Source organism: Oncorhynchus keta, chromosome 1 (assembly GCF_023373465.1).
Source record: "Oncorhynchus keta strain PuntledgeMale-10-30-2019 chromosome 1, Oket_V2, whole genome shotgun sequence".
Taxonomy (NCBI): Eukaryota; Metazoa; Chordata; class Actinopteri; order Salmoniformes; family Salmonidae; genus Oncorhynchus; species Oncorhynchus keta.
In genome coordinates, this window is record NC_068421.1 from 84251834 (window position 1) to 84267835 (window position 16002).

Here is a 16002-nt window from a genome sequence, read left to right on the forward strand (position 1 = left end):
TTTACGCAAAAAAAAGTTGTCTCCTCCTTAGATGGCAATCACCTCACTCTCTCCCAATTCACCAGTGGATAAAGTTACTATTAAAAGTTATAACCAAATTATCGACAGAGATGAATAGTGCTAGTCAAGGAACAAGTATATTTGAAATGAATACACCCCCTCCAAAAAAAAAAAAAGCCAAGTAAACAAACCAGTAATACATGAAATGTATAAATAAACCATTGTGGTCTGTTAAACTAGCCATGGTGACATTTGACAATCACCTTGTAGATTGGTAAATATTAGTTAAATAACATTTGGAAATGCACAGTGCTTTATTACATGTACATGAGTGGGAATTATTCACATTAAAAAGTAACTCTACTGTCCTGGTTTCAAAGCCAAACCATTTATTTTAAATCTATAACACTTCACAGCAGGGAAAGGATGAATAGAAAGTCCGTTTTACATGAAAGTTCAAACTTTATTGCTTGTGTAGTACTTTATCATTCTAGGTATGCTCTTTCATAGGGCCAGTAAGTCAGACAGTTTGGCCACAGACCTTTTTCACTGGAATGAAGTACTGCCATTGAACAGAACTGGACAACTTCAGGAGAAAACCAACCGAGGAAAAAGCCAAGACTAGGGGCTCTATTCAATCTGTAAAGCTGAAACATTAGATTCCGCGATATACATTTAAAGGTCATTTCCCCATTGAGCAGATATCCGCAGTCTACCGTGAATGCAGTTTCCACTAAAGCAGGAACATTGGCGTTAAATTTAAAGCTGAACTTCTGCAATACGGATTGAATAGAGCCCTAGGGTAGACAATCCCTGAAGACAAAACAGTCCACTTGCCCCTCTATACATATCAAATCTGAGACTAACAGCTATGCATTGTTGTACTAGCATTTTGTAAAGTGATCGTCTATCTTATTGGCTAGGTATTTCATCGCTGCTTTAATTCACTTATAAAACCTTGTACAAAATGACCAACCAAGAGAAGTAATTTAGTTTTCACGTGCAAAAGTTCTTCCACCAAGAACCAGACGGCCAGTGCCTGAATCTAACTGAACTTAAACATTATGGCCAAAACTAATCCTCTTATTTCTGACAGACCAACAGTATGAACATTAATCAACAGACAGAAGGCATGAAGCCAGAACAGGATAAAGATGTACAAGAATAAAAATGTGCTCTTTATAAAAAAATAATCTGAAAAAAAAAAAGGTGCCAGGGAGAAACCTTGTACTTTCCATTCAGACCACTTCCAACACGAGGGCAGGAAAATCAAAGGGCAGGTTGCTTGATGTCATAAGTGCGAAGGTGCATTTTTGTAGACTGCTAATGTTATATTACCAGCACACAAAAAAGAGGATAAACTGAATAGTAAAACATTTTAAAAAGGACATATACAGGTTATAAACATCAGTGACAGGAGTATCAAACCCAGCAAGCCAACCAGGCTGAATCTCAAGTTGACTCGTTCTCAAAACCTCAGGAGATCTTTTCCAATGCTCTCGACATTTCCCTATGACATCTGAGAAAATACTTCATTCACCCACAAACAGAGAAGTTTCAGACCCTCCTATAGAACAGAAGATATGGGGTAGATGTGGAGCAGGTTTCTGGAGAACAGGCTCTCAGAAAGTCCTCCTCCTCAAAGAGACGCACCTCAGAGTCGTCAAACAGCATCCACTTCCCTTCATACTGCAGCAGGCTGCTTAGGGCCTGCTCCGTAGCCACCCCAAACCCCTCACACCCAGCCACAGAGGCCTCCTCGCGCCCCTCACCCTCCCCAGGCTCCTTCTTAACCCCTCCACTACCACTGTGTCCCGGGGCACTGGAGGTCCGTCTGGATGATCTGGTGGTGTTGCTCTCTACCCCAGTACAGGCAGCTTTGTCTGGGTTGGTTGTCTGCTTGTTGCCCCCTAGGTCATAGCTGGACAGGCTCCTCTGACCCCCCAGAAGTCCTACCCCGTCTGAAGCCTTCTTGGAGCCCATCTTACTGGTGTTGGTGGAATTAGCATTCACAGAACCACTCTGTCCTGCTTTACCACGGAGACTGAAGGACACTTCCCCATCGTCATAATACAGCACCTCTTCTTTGGGTTCCGGACCCGGCACTTTCCCGCCACAGTCCTCTTCTCCCTGCTTCTCATCCCCCTCGGGCAGGCGGACCTTGGTGTCCTTAAGGTCCATCATCCTGATGTAAGTGGTGTAGTGTCCGCTGGAGATGGTGACCCCGCTGTGCATGACCACAGCAAACAGCTGGTAGTGCTGCCCTCCGGTGGCAGTGGCTGAGGGGTACGTGCACCACTCCTCCAGAGAGAGCTTCAGTGGGGTCTGTAGAGGGGTGTTCACCTTTGAGAGGCCGCCGTACGGGTCCATCCTGAACAGAGGGAGACAGTTTACACAAGCCGAGGAACGATGGAGTGGTCCCTGACTTTCCTGAGATTTGCTTACCATGTGCCGTTGTATTTATTTTGCTCCTTTGCACCCTATTATTTTTATTTCTACTTTGCACATTCTTCCATTGCAAATCTACCATTCCAGTGTTTTACTTGCTATATTGTATTTACTTTGCCACCATGGCCTTTTTTTGCCTTTACCTCCCTTATCTCACCTCATTTGCTCACATCGTCTATAGACTTGTTTATACTGTATTATTGACTGTATGTTTGTTTTACTTCATGTGTAACTTCTGTGTCGTTGTTTGTGTCGAACTGCTTTGCTTTATCTTGGCCAGGTCGCAATTGTAAATGAGAACTTGTTCTCAACTTGCCTACCTGGTTAAATAAAGGTGAATTTATTTATTAATACAGTATTACATTCATATGTTGTATCTGATTGTGTGGATTTTATGTTGTGACAGGCTCTTAGGAAACTGTTATACTCTCTGAGGACAAAGCATCAATCGAGAGTAAAAGCAAAACCCAGCAAATAAACACTGAAGACTCACTCTAACCCGTTGGCTGAGAAACACTTGAGATGGATAGTGACGACCTCTGGGGTTTTATCAAACAGGAGACTCCTCTCAGCCTCTGTGTAGTGGTGGCAGGTCTCACAGAAGTACTTGTCCTCCCCTACAATCCTCTCCACTGAGGCAAACTGGGAGATGGCCCACGTCAGAGTCTTCAGCACCGGTTTGGGATCAGGGGAGACTGGGGGGTGGAGAGAGGGGGTTGGGGGGAGGTAGTTGGAATATGAGAGGATAGACATTTGTGAGACGGCGTTGTGCTTTGGCTGATCTTTGACAACTTGTTTGAGTGGTGACTGTTCATATATGTGCAACAATGTACCAATTTGTGTATAGTACAGTCTTGCGCTGCAGAACTGGCCCATTTATACAAGAACGCAGAGTGTGTACACACACACACAACTCTCCTTACCCTCTGAGCTGCTGTCTGGGCTGCAGGGTTCTTCCTCCTGCACTGGGACACTGATGTCCTGGAAGTCTTCTCTCCTCTCGGTGTAACACTCACACTCCAGACAACGCGTCCTCAACACCAGACAGCCCTGGAACAGATGCTCCATCATGTCCACACCCAGGCACTCTGGACAGGAGAGAGGAGTCAGCGTTCAACATGATAATACACTAAACTATTAGATTGTTTTATTTAACTAGGCGAGTCAGTTAAGAACAAATTATTATTTACAATGACGGCCTACCCCGGCCAAAACCTGGGGCGGCAGGGTAGCCTAGTGGTTAGAGCATGTGATTAGTAACCGGAAAGTTGCGAGTTGAAACCCCCGAGCTGAACAGGCAGTTAACCCACTGTTCCTAGGCAGTCATTGAAAATAAGAATTTGTTCTTAACTGACTTGCCTGGTTAAATAAAGGTAAAAATAAAATAAAAACCCTAACGACACTGGGCCAATTGTGCACCGCCCTATGGGACTCCCAATCACCTCCAGTTGTGATACAGTCTATCATCGAACCAGGGTCTGTAGTGACGCCTCTAGCACTGAGATACAGTGCATTCAACCGCTGTGCCACTCGGGAGCCCCAAAAGGCTAAAGCAAGGGTACACATCCTATGTGACAGACAGGACATGATCGATGACCGAGTATGTTTCCAACGGCATGATTCAACAACTATGAACTCACCTTCACTTTTAGCTTTCTCCTCCTCGGGCACTTCTGTTACCTTCTCCTGAGGGTTCCTCCCGTGTTCCCCATCATCATTCTCCTGAGGTTGGCTAGGACCCGTCTCCTCCTGGTCAGGTTTGACTGTCTCGGTCTTCCCTCCTGTGTGGCAGCTGATCCGTCCCATACTCATGAACTTAGAGAAGATACTGGGCTGCTTCCCCGAGTGCCTCGGCCAGCACAACTTGGGTCTCTTCTTCCCCTTAACCTCCACTTCTTTAGGGGCCACCTCTACCTCTCCTTTCCCCTCCACATTACTTTCCTCCTCTCCCTCTTCTTCCTGCTTTTTCTCCCCCTCTTCTTCAGCTTTGTCTTTTGGCGCTACAGTGATGCCACCAGTAGACTTTCTCTTGGAGCGAGTGAGGGGTTTGCCATCGTTGGCTGCAACAGCAGCAGCATTCTTGGACTTGACAGATTTTGGCTTCTTCTTGGCATTGCCTGCCTCTGTATCGCTCTTCCTCTTACCACTGGTTTGGCCATCATCATCATCAAGTGATTTTTCTGAAGTTTGGGCCTGCTCTTCTGTTGAAGCCCCGTTGGTGCCCACAGAGGCAGAACTGCCTGGCTTGACCTCTATGATATCGTCCTGGTCCTCCTGTTCCTTCCTGATGGTCTCAGAGGCCTCCTGGATGTATCCCAGGATGCACTGCAGCACCTCCTGGGCATCGTGCTGTAGGTAGCCTTCGTACATGGGATTCAGCTGTCTGTAAACACACAACCATCAGTCAGTCAAATACAATACCAAACATCTTGTTCAAGGACGGTGAAACCCTGATTTGAGGAAGCTTGCTTTAATGCTAAAATCCTGGTTTTCTGTATCATTGCACCACCGATAAACTTCCATAATATTCTGCCTATTGAATGTGACCCAGTATTGCAGGGCCTTGCTGTAGTGCTGTGGGGTCTGACCTGAGTGTGTTTAGTAGCTTGCGTGGAGGTGTGGCCAGCTCCCCATCACTGTACTTGTCAGGGTTGTGCAGGTAGCTGGACTGGAGCTGCTCTACCGAGGTGATCAGACTGTGGAAACTACCCAGCAGTTCCATGTGTACTGGCACCGCCTCCTCTGGACCCTCTGTGTGCTGAGGGAGAAAGAGGGATTCCTGTTATTATAGTGTTCATATGCTCTACGTTCAAAAGATTTCAACATGCTACTATAGGCAGCATTGATGACAGTGTAACTGAAGCATATGTTGACTGTAGTCTTAAAAAATGCATTGCTATATTGGAAACATCATAGGGAATCTAAAGTCTTGCCAGATAATAATAATCAGACACTGTTTACGAAACGCACCTTTATTGAGATGTGTGCTGGTATAAATGTATGCATGATTGTGACCTTAATAATCTGGATTATAATTTGTGCATTGTAATGTTAATTGAGTATCCTGATGTGAATTGATTCTCATCTAAAACAATCATTTGTCGGTTTTAGGTAGTGGTGGGGAGTCTATCAAGAATCGACTCCTAATATTCAGTATTTTTGCAATGGGGTAAACGAGTTGCCATAGGCTACTTCCGAGGACAAACTCTTGCATCTTTCACAGCAAAGAGAGAGCAGAGCAGGCGAACGAGAGAGAGGGCACAGCCAGGCAGGCATGTCGGCCTCTAGGCAGACTTTCAGAACCCTGCAGGCATAGGCTATTACAGTGCTGTATCGAGGCAATTTTTTGGGCTTGCAATGTCTCGCGCAACTTCACTAAAGTAGGCGCTATCAATGAGTAGGATAAGCTATTCTACACGCAACAGGCTGAAGACCAAACACACATTTGGTGTTTTTCAAAGCAAAGAGAAAGAGCAGGCGAGCCAGTGAGGGACAGGATCGGCACAGACAGACTGTTGGAACCGTGCACATAGGCTATATCTTGGTAATCTGTATCTCGCAATGTCTTGTAAAGTCATCAAAAGTATGTATGTACGGTTATCAATGAGTATGGCTAAGCTTTTCTTCAAAGTGCCAGTGAATTGAAGTTGAACATCGTCAAATGCATCCGTTTAATTATCCTTAAAATGTGCAATAAAAATTGTCTATAGTTTATATAATGAAAGCCTGTTTGGCTGTTGATGTCCTCAGTCAGGGCTCTCCAACCCTGTTCCTGGAGATACCTCCCTGAAGGTTTTTCACTCCAACCCCAATTGTAATTAACTAGATTAATCTTAACATCCAGCTAATTATTGAAATCAATTGCGCTAGATTAGGGTTAGAGTGAAAACCTACAGGATAGTAGCGCTCCACAAACAGGTTTGGAGAGCCCTGTCCCAGGCAATAGATTACAAAGCAGGGCATCCCTGCTAAACTTTATGGAAATGGCAAGTTTGCAATCTCATCCATAAAAAGGCATCTCAAGTGCAAATACAAGACAAGATTCTCTGGTCTGATGAAACCAAGATTAAACTCTTTGGTCTGAATATCAAGTGTCACGTTTTGTTGGAAACCTGGCACCATCCCTTCAGTGAAGCAAAGTGGTGGCGGCATTATGCTGTGGGGACATTTTTCAGCGGCAGGGACTGGGATACTAGTCAGGATCGAGGGAAAGATGAACGGAGCAAAGTACAGAGATCCTTGATGAAAACCTGCTCTAGAGCACTCAGGACCTCAGACTGGGGTGAAGATTCACCTTCCAACAGGACAACAACCCTAAGCACACAGCCAAGACAACACAGGAGTGGCTTTGGGACAAGTCTCTGAATGTCCTTGAGTGGTGCAGCCAGAGACCGGACTTGAACCTGAACAAACATCTCTGAAGAGACCTGTAAATAGCTGACAGAACTTGAGGATCTGCAGAGAAGAATGGGAGAAACTCCCCAAATACAGGTGTGCCAAGCTTGTAGCGTCATACCCAAGAAGTCTCGAGGCTGTAATCGCTGCCAAAAGTGCTTCAACAAAGTACAAGAGTAAAGGGTCAGTATACTTGTGATATTTTAGTTTTTTTATTATTTTGAAACCAATTGCAAAAATGTCTAAACCTATTTTTGGTTTGTCATTATGGGGTATTGTGTGTAGATTGAGGGGGAAAAAACAATTTAAATTTTAGAATATGGCTGTAACATAATGTGAAAAAAGTCAAGGGGTCTGAATGTTGACCGAATGCATTGTGTGGGAGTGTGTGTATGTATATATACAGTACCAGTGAAATGTTTGGACACAGCTACTCATTCAAACGTTTTTCTTTATTTTTATTATGTTCTACATAGTAGAATAATAGTGACACCAAAACTATGAAATAACACATGGACTCATGTAGTAACCAAAAAAATGTTCAATCGAAATATTTTATATTCTTCAAAGTAGCCACCTTTGCCTTGACGACAGCTTTGCACGCTCTTGGCATTCTCTCAACTAGCTTCACCTGGAATTCTTTTCCAACAGTCTTGAAGGAGTTCCCACATATGCTGAGCACTTGTTGGCTGCTTTTCCTTCACTCTGCCGTCCAACTAATTGGGTTGAGGACGGGTGATTGTGGAGGCCAGGTCATCTGATGCAGCACTCCACCATTCTCCTTCTTGGTAAAATAGCCCGTACACAGCCTGGAGGTGTGTTAGGTCATTGTTCTGTTGAAAAACAAATTATTGTCCCACTAAGCGCAAACCAGATGGGATGACGTATCGCTGCAGAATGCTGTGGTAGCCATGCTGGTTATGTGCCTTGAATTCTAAATAAATCATAGACAGTGTCACCAGCAAAGCACCCCCACACCACTTCCTCCATGCGTTACGGCGGAAACCACACATGCAAAGATCATCCGTTCACCTACTCTGCATCTCACAAAGACACAGCGGATGGAACCAAAAATCTCACGTTTGGACTCCAGACAAAAAGGACAGATTTCCACCATTCTAATGTCCATTGCTCGTGTTTCTTGGCCCAAGCTAGTCTCTTATTATTTTTGGGGTCCTTTAGTAGTTTAGTAGGTTTCTTTGCAGCAATTCGACCATGTAGGTCTGATTCATAGTCTCCTCTGAACAGTTGATGTTGAGATGTGTCTGTTACTTGAACTCTGAAGCATTTATTTGGGCTACAATTTCTGAGGCTGGTAATTCTAAATTAACTTATCTTCTGCAGCAGAGGTAACTCTGGGCCTTCCTTTCCTGTTGCAGTCCTCATGAGAGCCAGTTTCATCATAGCACTTGATGGTTTTTGCAACTGCACTTGAAGAAACTTTCAAAGTTCTTGAAATGTTCCGATTGCTGACCTTCATGTCATTAAAGTAATGAAGGGCTGTCGTTTCTCTTTGCTTATTTGAGCTGCTCTTGCCATAATATGGACTTTTACCAAATAGGGCTGTCTTCTGTATAACACCCCTACCTTGTCAGAACACAACCGATTGGCTCAAACACATTAAGAAGGAAAGAAATTCCTCAAATGAACTTTTAACAAGGCACACCTGTTAATTGAAATGTATTCCAGGTGACTACCACACAAAACTGGTTGAGAGAATACCAAGTGTGCAAAGCTGTCATCAAGGCAAAGAGTGGCTACTTTTTCCAGATGTATCCCAGTTTCAACTGTACTGGGTAGATTTCAGACAGCGTGTATGGCGTTGTGTAGGCGAGTGGTTTGCTGATGTTAACGTTGTGAACAGTACCCCATAGTGGTGGGTGGGCTTATGGTATGGGCAGGCATAAGCTAAGGAGACCCAACACAATTGCATTTTATCGATGGCAATCTGAACGCACAGAGAAACCGAGAAGAGATCCATAGGCCCATTGTTGTGCCATTTGTCCCCCGCCATTACCTCGTGACAGCATGACAAACGCAGCCCCATTTCGCAAGGATCTGTACAATTCCTAGAAGCTGAAAATGTCCCAGCTTTCATGGCCTGCATACTCCATGTCACTCATCGAGCATGTGATGCTCTATATCGACGTGTACAACAGCAACATCCATTGAAGGGGAGTGTGACAACATTCAACAATCAAAAAGCCTGATCAACTCCATGCGAAGGAGAAGTGTCACGCTGCATGAGATAAATGGTGGTCACCAGATACTTACCGGTTTTCTGATTCCCGCCCTTTAAAAAAATGTTTGTTTTTTTTAGTTACAGTACCTGTGACCAACATATGCATATCGGTATTCCCAGTCATGTGAAATCCATATATTAGGGCCGTTGAAATTGTTGCATGTTGCGTTTATTTTTGGTCGGTTTAAGTAAGTGGCTGAATTAATAAGGCGACAGGGTATCATATTCTGTTAGCCTTTTGCCATGTTTGAGAAGTCAAAGCCCTTCCATGAGTTCTGTACAGCTGCCACTGCTACACTTCATATGCAAAAGTATGTGGACACCCCTTCAACTGAGTGGATTTGGCTATTTCAGCCACACCCATTGCTGACAGGTGTATAAAATCGAGCACACAGCCATGCAATCGCCATAGACAAACATTGGCAGAAGAATGAGCTTACTGAAGAACTGTGGTTCAGTCATAGGATGCCACCTTTCCAACAAGTCAGTTTGTCAAATTTCTTCCGTGCTAGAGTTTCCACAGGTCAACTTTAAGTGCTGTTATTGTGAAGTGGAAATGTATTGTAGCAACAACGGCTCAGCCGTGAAGTGGTAGGCCACACAAGCTCACAGAATGGAACAGCCGAGTACTGAGGTGCATAGTGTGTACAAATTGTCCTTGGTTGCAACAGTCACTACACAGTTTTAAACTGCCTCTGGAAGCAACGTCAGCACAATAACAGTTTGTCGGGAGCTTCATGAAATGGGTTTCCATGGCCAAGCAGCGCTCAGCCTAAAATCACCATGCGCAATGCCAAGTGTCGACTGGAATGGTGTAAAGCTCTGCGCCATTGGACTCTGGAGCAATGGAAACATGTTCTCTGGAGTGATGAATCACACTTCACCATCTGGCAGTCTGACGGAAGAATCTGGGTTTGGCGGATGCCAGGAGAAAGCTACCTGCCCCAATACATAGTGCCAACTGTCAAATTTGGTAGAGGAGAAATAATGGTCTGGGCTGTTATAAGTCCCCGCAGCAATGTTCCAACATCTAGTGGAAACCCTTACCAGAAGAGTGGAGGCTGTTATAGCAGCAAAGGGTGAACCAACCCCATATTAATGCCCATGATTTTGAAATGAGATGTTTGACAAGCAGGTGTCCACATACTTTGTAGTGGAGTGTACCTGTATTTCCTTGCCTTTTTTTCTCCTCTGTTCTCGGTCGTCTGCTCCTCCCCCCTGAGCAGAGCAGGCAGGCACGTTGCCCTAGCAACTCACAGACACAGAGTGTACACATGCTGCTCCAGAGCTAGTACTATCCTTCAAGCAAGCGTCAAAACTTTGTTAATTTGTCTCATTCGCATTTGCTTGTAAATGTCCAAACTCACCAAAAATGTATAACTTTACGAGCTGGATTGGCAATTTTTGCTATTTGTTTATTTTTGTTTTGCCCCCCTTATCATATTTTAGCGAGCTGCCTCCATGGAAATACACTGTTACTTGTGCTAATTTTGTAATAATTCTGGTAATAGAAGCCCAATGGGCCATTTTGCAGGGTTTTTTTGGCACCCACTTGTGTACTAAGCCGGTAACACAGTATATTCTGGGATGAGAGAAGGACTGTATGAACATCTAGATACTGCCCAACCCTAGTTATCAGTGGTCTATTATCAAAACCTCCTAGCTTCCATCATAAGAGTCAATTAAATTGGGAAAAAACGAATCCTGTGTGAATCCTCTGGAATAACGTCTAGTAATACCTGTCCGAATAGGGTTATAACATGGCAAAGAATAGGCTTATCAACGTAGAATGCACCGCATCATCCCATGGGATCCGTCAAGCCTCCTGCACACTGCAGAAATATCACTGAAATTTGAGTTCCTACACATCACCTTTATTCAAACAAAATAGGCCTTTTATAGGCTAAGTTGATGAGCAAATGGGCAGCATCATGGTCATGTCGGTCTTCTAAAACACAATGTCTTCCTAGTAGGACTGCAGTAATGACATGGTGTGCACGTGTCCGTTTAAACATGTAGACGCCAAATCCTGAAGTCGCACACCATTCGTTTTAGGGAGACAGACAAGGAACAGACCAACATGCTGCAAGATTTCTCAGGCAAGATTGAAGTTTGGGTTTTCTTTTGAACAAGCTAATACAATTCAGTTTGTAATTTGTTGCTCTTTGGCCAGTTTGTTATTTCTGTAAATATCGGGCACCTGTTAATTCCTCACCTTTAATGAAAGCCTCACTCTGGGCAAGTAAAGTAAAGAACTGCTGTCTCCTCTTCACTGTTAACCTCTTCGAGATAGGGGGCGCTCTTTTAATTTTTGGATAAAAAACGTTCCCGTTTTAAACAAAATGTTTTGTCACGAAAAGATGCTCGACTATGCATGGAATTGACAGCCTTGGAAAGACAAAACTCTGACGTTTCCAAAACTGCAAAGATATTATCTGTGAGTGCCCTAGAACTAATGCTACAGGCGAAACCAAGATGAAGTTTCATACAGGAAATGCCCCAGATTCTGAAGGCGCTGTGTTCCAATGTCTCCTTATATGGCTGTGAATGCGCCAGGAATGAGCCTGCGCTTTCTGTCGTTTCCCCCCATTGTCTGCAGCATTGTGACGTGTTTGTAGGCATATCATTGGAAGATTGACCATAAAGAGACTACATTTACCTGGTGTCCCGCCCGGTGTCCTGTGTCGAAATTATTGCGTAATCTGTAGGTCCATCCATGCGCGTTCCATTTCTTCAGAAGAGAAAGTCAACTGCCACGATGGATTTTATCGTCGATAGATATGTGAAAAACACCTTGAGGATTGATTCTAAACATCGGTTTGCCATGTTTCTGTCGATATTATGGAGTTAATTTGGAAAAAAGTTTGCGTTTTAATGACTTTTTTTCCTTACCCAAACGTGATGAACAAAACGGAGCGATTAGTCAACACAAATAATATTTTTTGCAAAAACGGAACATTTGCTATTTAACAGTCTCCTCATTGAAAACATCTGAAGTTCTTCAAAGGTAAATGATTTTATTTGAATTATTTTCTGTTTTTTGTGGAAAATGTTGCATGGTGAAAGAGAGGCATAATACTATGCTAGGCTATCAATACTGTTACACAAATGCTTGTTTAGCTATGGTTCAAAAGCATATTTTGAAAATCTGAGATGACAGTGTTGTTAACAAAAGGCTAAGCTTGAGAGCAAATAGATTAATTTCATTTGCGATTTTCATGAATAGTTAACGTTGCGTTATGGTAATGAGCTTGAGGCTGTAGTCACGATACCGGATCCGGGGTGGCTCGACGCAAGAAGTTAAAATCCAACCGCATGGTCAAACTCATGCAGACAACACCATTCTGTATACTTCTGGCCCTTCTTTGGACACTGTGTTAACAACCCTCCAGGCAAGCTTCAATGCCATACAACTCTCCTTCCGTGGCCTCCAATTGCTCTTAAATACAAGTAAAACTAAATGCATGCTCTTCAACCGATCGCTACCTGCACCTACCCGCCTGTCCGACATCACTACTCTGGACGGCTCTGACTTAGAATACGTGGACAACTACAAAGACTTAGGTGTCTGGTTAGACTGTAAACTCTCCTTCCAGACCCATATCAAACATCTCCTATCCAAAGTTAAATCTAGAATTGGCTTCCTATTTCGCAACAAAGCATCCTTCACTCATGCTGCCAAACATACCCTTGTAAAACTGACCATCCTACCAATCCTCGACTTTGGCGATGTCATTTACAAAATAGCCTCCAATACCTTACTCAACAAATTGGATGCAGTCTATCACAGTGCAATCCGTTTGGTCACCAAAGCCCCATATACTACCCACCATTGCGACCTGTACGCTCTCGTTGGCTGGCCCTCGCTTCATACTCGTCGCCAAACCCACTGGCTCCATGTCATCTACAAGACCCTGCTCGGTAAAGTCCCCCCTTATCTCAGCTCGCTGGTCACCATAGCATCTCCCACCTGTAGCACACGCTCCATCAGGTATATCTCTCTAGTCACCCCCAAAACCAATTCTTTCTTTGGCCGCCTCTCCTTCCAGTTCTCTGCTGCCAATGACTGGAACGAACAACAAAAATCTCTGAAACTGGAAACACTTATCTCCCTCACTAGATTTAAGCACCAACTGTCAGAGCAGCTCACAGATTACTGCACCTGTACATAGCCCACCTATAATTTAGCCCAAACAACTACCTCTTTCCCAACTGTATTTAATTTATTTATTTTGCTCCTTTGCACCCCATTATTTTTATTTCTACTTTTTTTTATTTCTCATTTGCTCACATCGTCTATAGACTTGTTTATACTGTATTATTGACTGTATGTTTGTTTTACTCCATGTGTAACTCTGTGTCGTTGTATCTGTCAAACTGCTTTGCTTTATCTTGGCCAGGTCGCAATTGTAAATGAGAACTTGTTCTCAACTTGCCTACCTGGTTAAATAAAGGTGAAATAAAATAAATAAATAAATGTAACAGTTTTACCATCCGTCCCTCTCTGGGCTCGAACCAGGGACGCTCTGCACACAGACAAGAGCCACCCTCGAAGCATCGTTACCCATCGCGCCACAAAAGCCACAGCCCTTGCAGAGCAAGGGGAACAACTACTTCAAGGTCTCAGAGCGAGTGGCGTCACCGATTGAAACACTATTAGCGCGCACCACCGCTAATTAGCTAGCCATTTCACATCCGTTACACTCACATTGTTGTACATAGCTAACATACCTCATCACTATTAGCAGCCTCTTCCTTTTGCTTGTCCCTTGTTTTGGACAAACTGTAGAGGTTCTTGATGCCATCTCTGAGCCCAGGACAGTAGTACAATACCTGGATTGGTGATAAAGAAAAGTTGAATTTCTAAACCATTCAGTATAATAATGTGCCTACCTATACAGTCATCAGATGTTACATTTGCCATCATGTTGATGGCATGATGCAACTGTTGAGAATGAGATACCACACCTGTAGAATGCTGTTCAGGTAACAGGTGTTTCCCAGGTTATTGAGCCCAACAAAGGGCACCAGCGTCTCCTCTCCCTTGTCACTTGGGCAGATGGGAGAGGTTGGACACGGGGCAGGTCCAGGCAGTGGGATTGGCACAACCTGGTCACAGCTAGAAAATAATGGATACACATGAAAGGTTCTCAAAATCATATTCCTAAGTACATCTGAGGCTAAATGTAAAATAGTAGCCAATGTCCGTGTGTTGTGAAATCTGTGAATGTATTGTAATGTTTTAAAATGGTATAAATTGCCTTCATTTTGCTGGACCTCAGGGGATCCATAATAAATACAGTACTTTAAATTGAGTGGGCGGGCAAACAAGACGCTCCCTCAGAGGGGATTTACACAAAATGATCAATCGGATAGCAACGCCATCATGTGGGTGCTAGCAAACAGGCTAGGAATCAACAGCCAATCCAGCATTGTCTGGAAGCTTTAGTGAGCTTTGATTGGTCAATAGCGTTGCATTAGAGTATTTGCATAAATATTAGTTTACCCCAACTTCGGTCTCACATTTAACTTACCTCAATTTAAATTGAACGGGACTCAGTTGGTTAATCGCCCCATCGTATTGTAGAAATGCAGTCAGCTTTTATTTTATCATTAGCTACCTGCTAAAAACCGTCACTCACCTTGAAGGCTCCTCAGGTTCAACTCTGACTGGTTTTGGTTCCTCTACTTGAGGTTCGGAGAAGTCCAAGGCTCGCTTCGTCTCCTTCTTCTGGAAAAACTTGAGGGAGAGTTTGCTCTTTTTGATGGGGCTCCCGAGAGCCGCGGCATCGCCCTGTAGGCCGGGCATCTTCGACCGTATTTAGTATTTGATGATACAGCCAACACAACAGCGCTCCACACTGGCAACAGAGCGAAAGTGAAACTGGGTGAATTTCTCAAGTTTATTCTCCCTCCCAGATAGTTAGCTGGCAAAAAGACACGTGAATTACGCTGATACTAACTCGTTTGTTGACTAGATAGACTACAGGACATCTGCATTCAGTTAATCTTGCTAACTAACGTTAGTTAGCTTGCTGATGGCACCAGATGCCATCGGAGATGGCTGGTAAATGGGTTGCCTAGCAGGCTAACTTAAAAGAACCAAGACAACAGCTGAGCTTGTTGTCAATAACGTCAAGCTAGCGAAGTAGCTATTTACCAACACATGCAGTTTACAAAATGTGGTAATATGTCATTTCTAAGTTATATCTAACTAACTACCATCCTGTTAGCGTGCCAGCTAGCTAGACATCTTGCTAAGTACGCAGTGAGTGAGGGGGGAAAAGCAACAACACCGGGCGGTTTCAGTTGCTAGCAAAGCCAGTTGTAACCAAAATATATCCAACCACTTTAGTTGTTTACTCACCTTACTGAGTCATGATGTACTTTATTTTCGATTTCTGCGATAACTTATTCAATTACATAGTATATTTGTATAACCATTTGATAAACCACGCGATGTGCGCAGGACTTGGCGCTTTTTCCAACCGTAAGACCCCAGCTGCACCCGCGCCTGCACGACTCCATTAACATCAATTATAATAATAAAAAAAATACAATAATGTTAGAAAAACTCATTATTAATTAAAAACAAAAACTACAATCGCTGATTAAAATTTTAGAAAGTGAAAACGAAGTAATTGCAACTGGCATTTTTTGAGACATGTCACCGTGGGAGAAACACGGCCATGACTAGAAGGGATCCAGCTTTTGTCAAAAGTTTTATTTTTGTGTGTGCATTTTAGCTAACGCTAACCATTTTTGTAATCTTAACCAACATATTATAATCTGCTACATTAGTTATCCTAACCCGCTACGAAAAATCAAATCTGACGTTAATTTGACAAAAGCTGGATCTTTTCTAGCCAAGACCATGAAACGTCACCGTAGAGCAGCCATCTTTAGAGGGACAATCA

At 43.6% G+C, this 16002-nt stretch overlaps 1 protein-coding gene across 1 annotated transcript; it reads right to left on the bottom strand.

Moving 5' to 3' along the window:
- Positions 1–438: 438 nt before the first annotated feature.
- Positions 439–15887, bottom strand: usp1 (ubiquitin specific peptidase 1). The gene is made up of 9 exons (XM_035786940.2): positions 15453–15887; positions 14728–14946; positions 14054–14204; positions 13817–13918; positions 5037–5206; positions 4089–4831; positions 3372–3536; positions 2942–3143; positions 439–2371 (listed from the first exon to the last, which is right to left on the bottom strand). The coding sequence occupies exons 2-9, from the start codon at positions 14892–14894 to the stop codon at positions 1558–1560; spliced, it is 2514 nt and encodes an 837-aa protein (XP_035642833.1). The 5' UTR covers positions 14895–14946; positions 15453–15887; the 3' UTR covers positions 439–1557.
- Between the last annotated feature and the right edge of the window lie 115 nt (positions 15888–16002).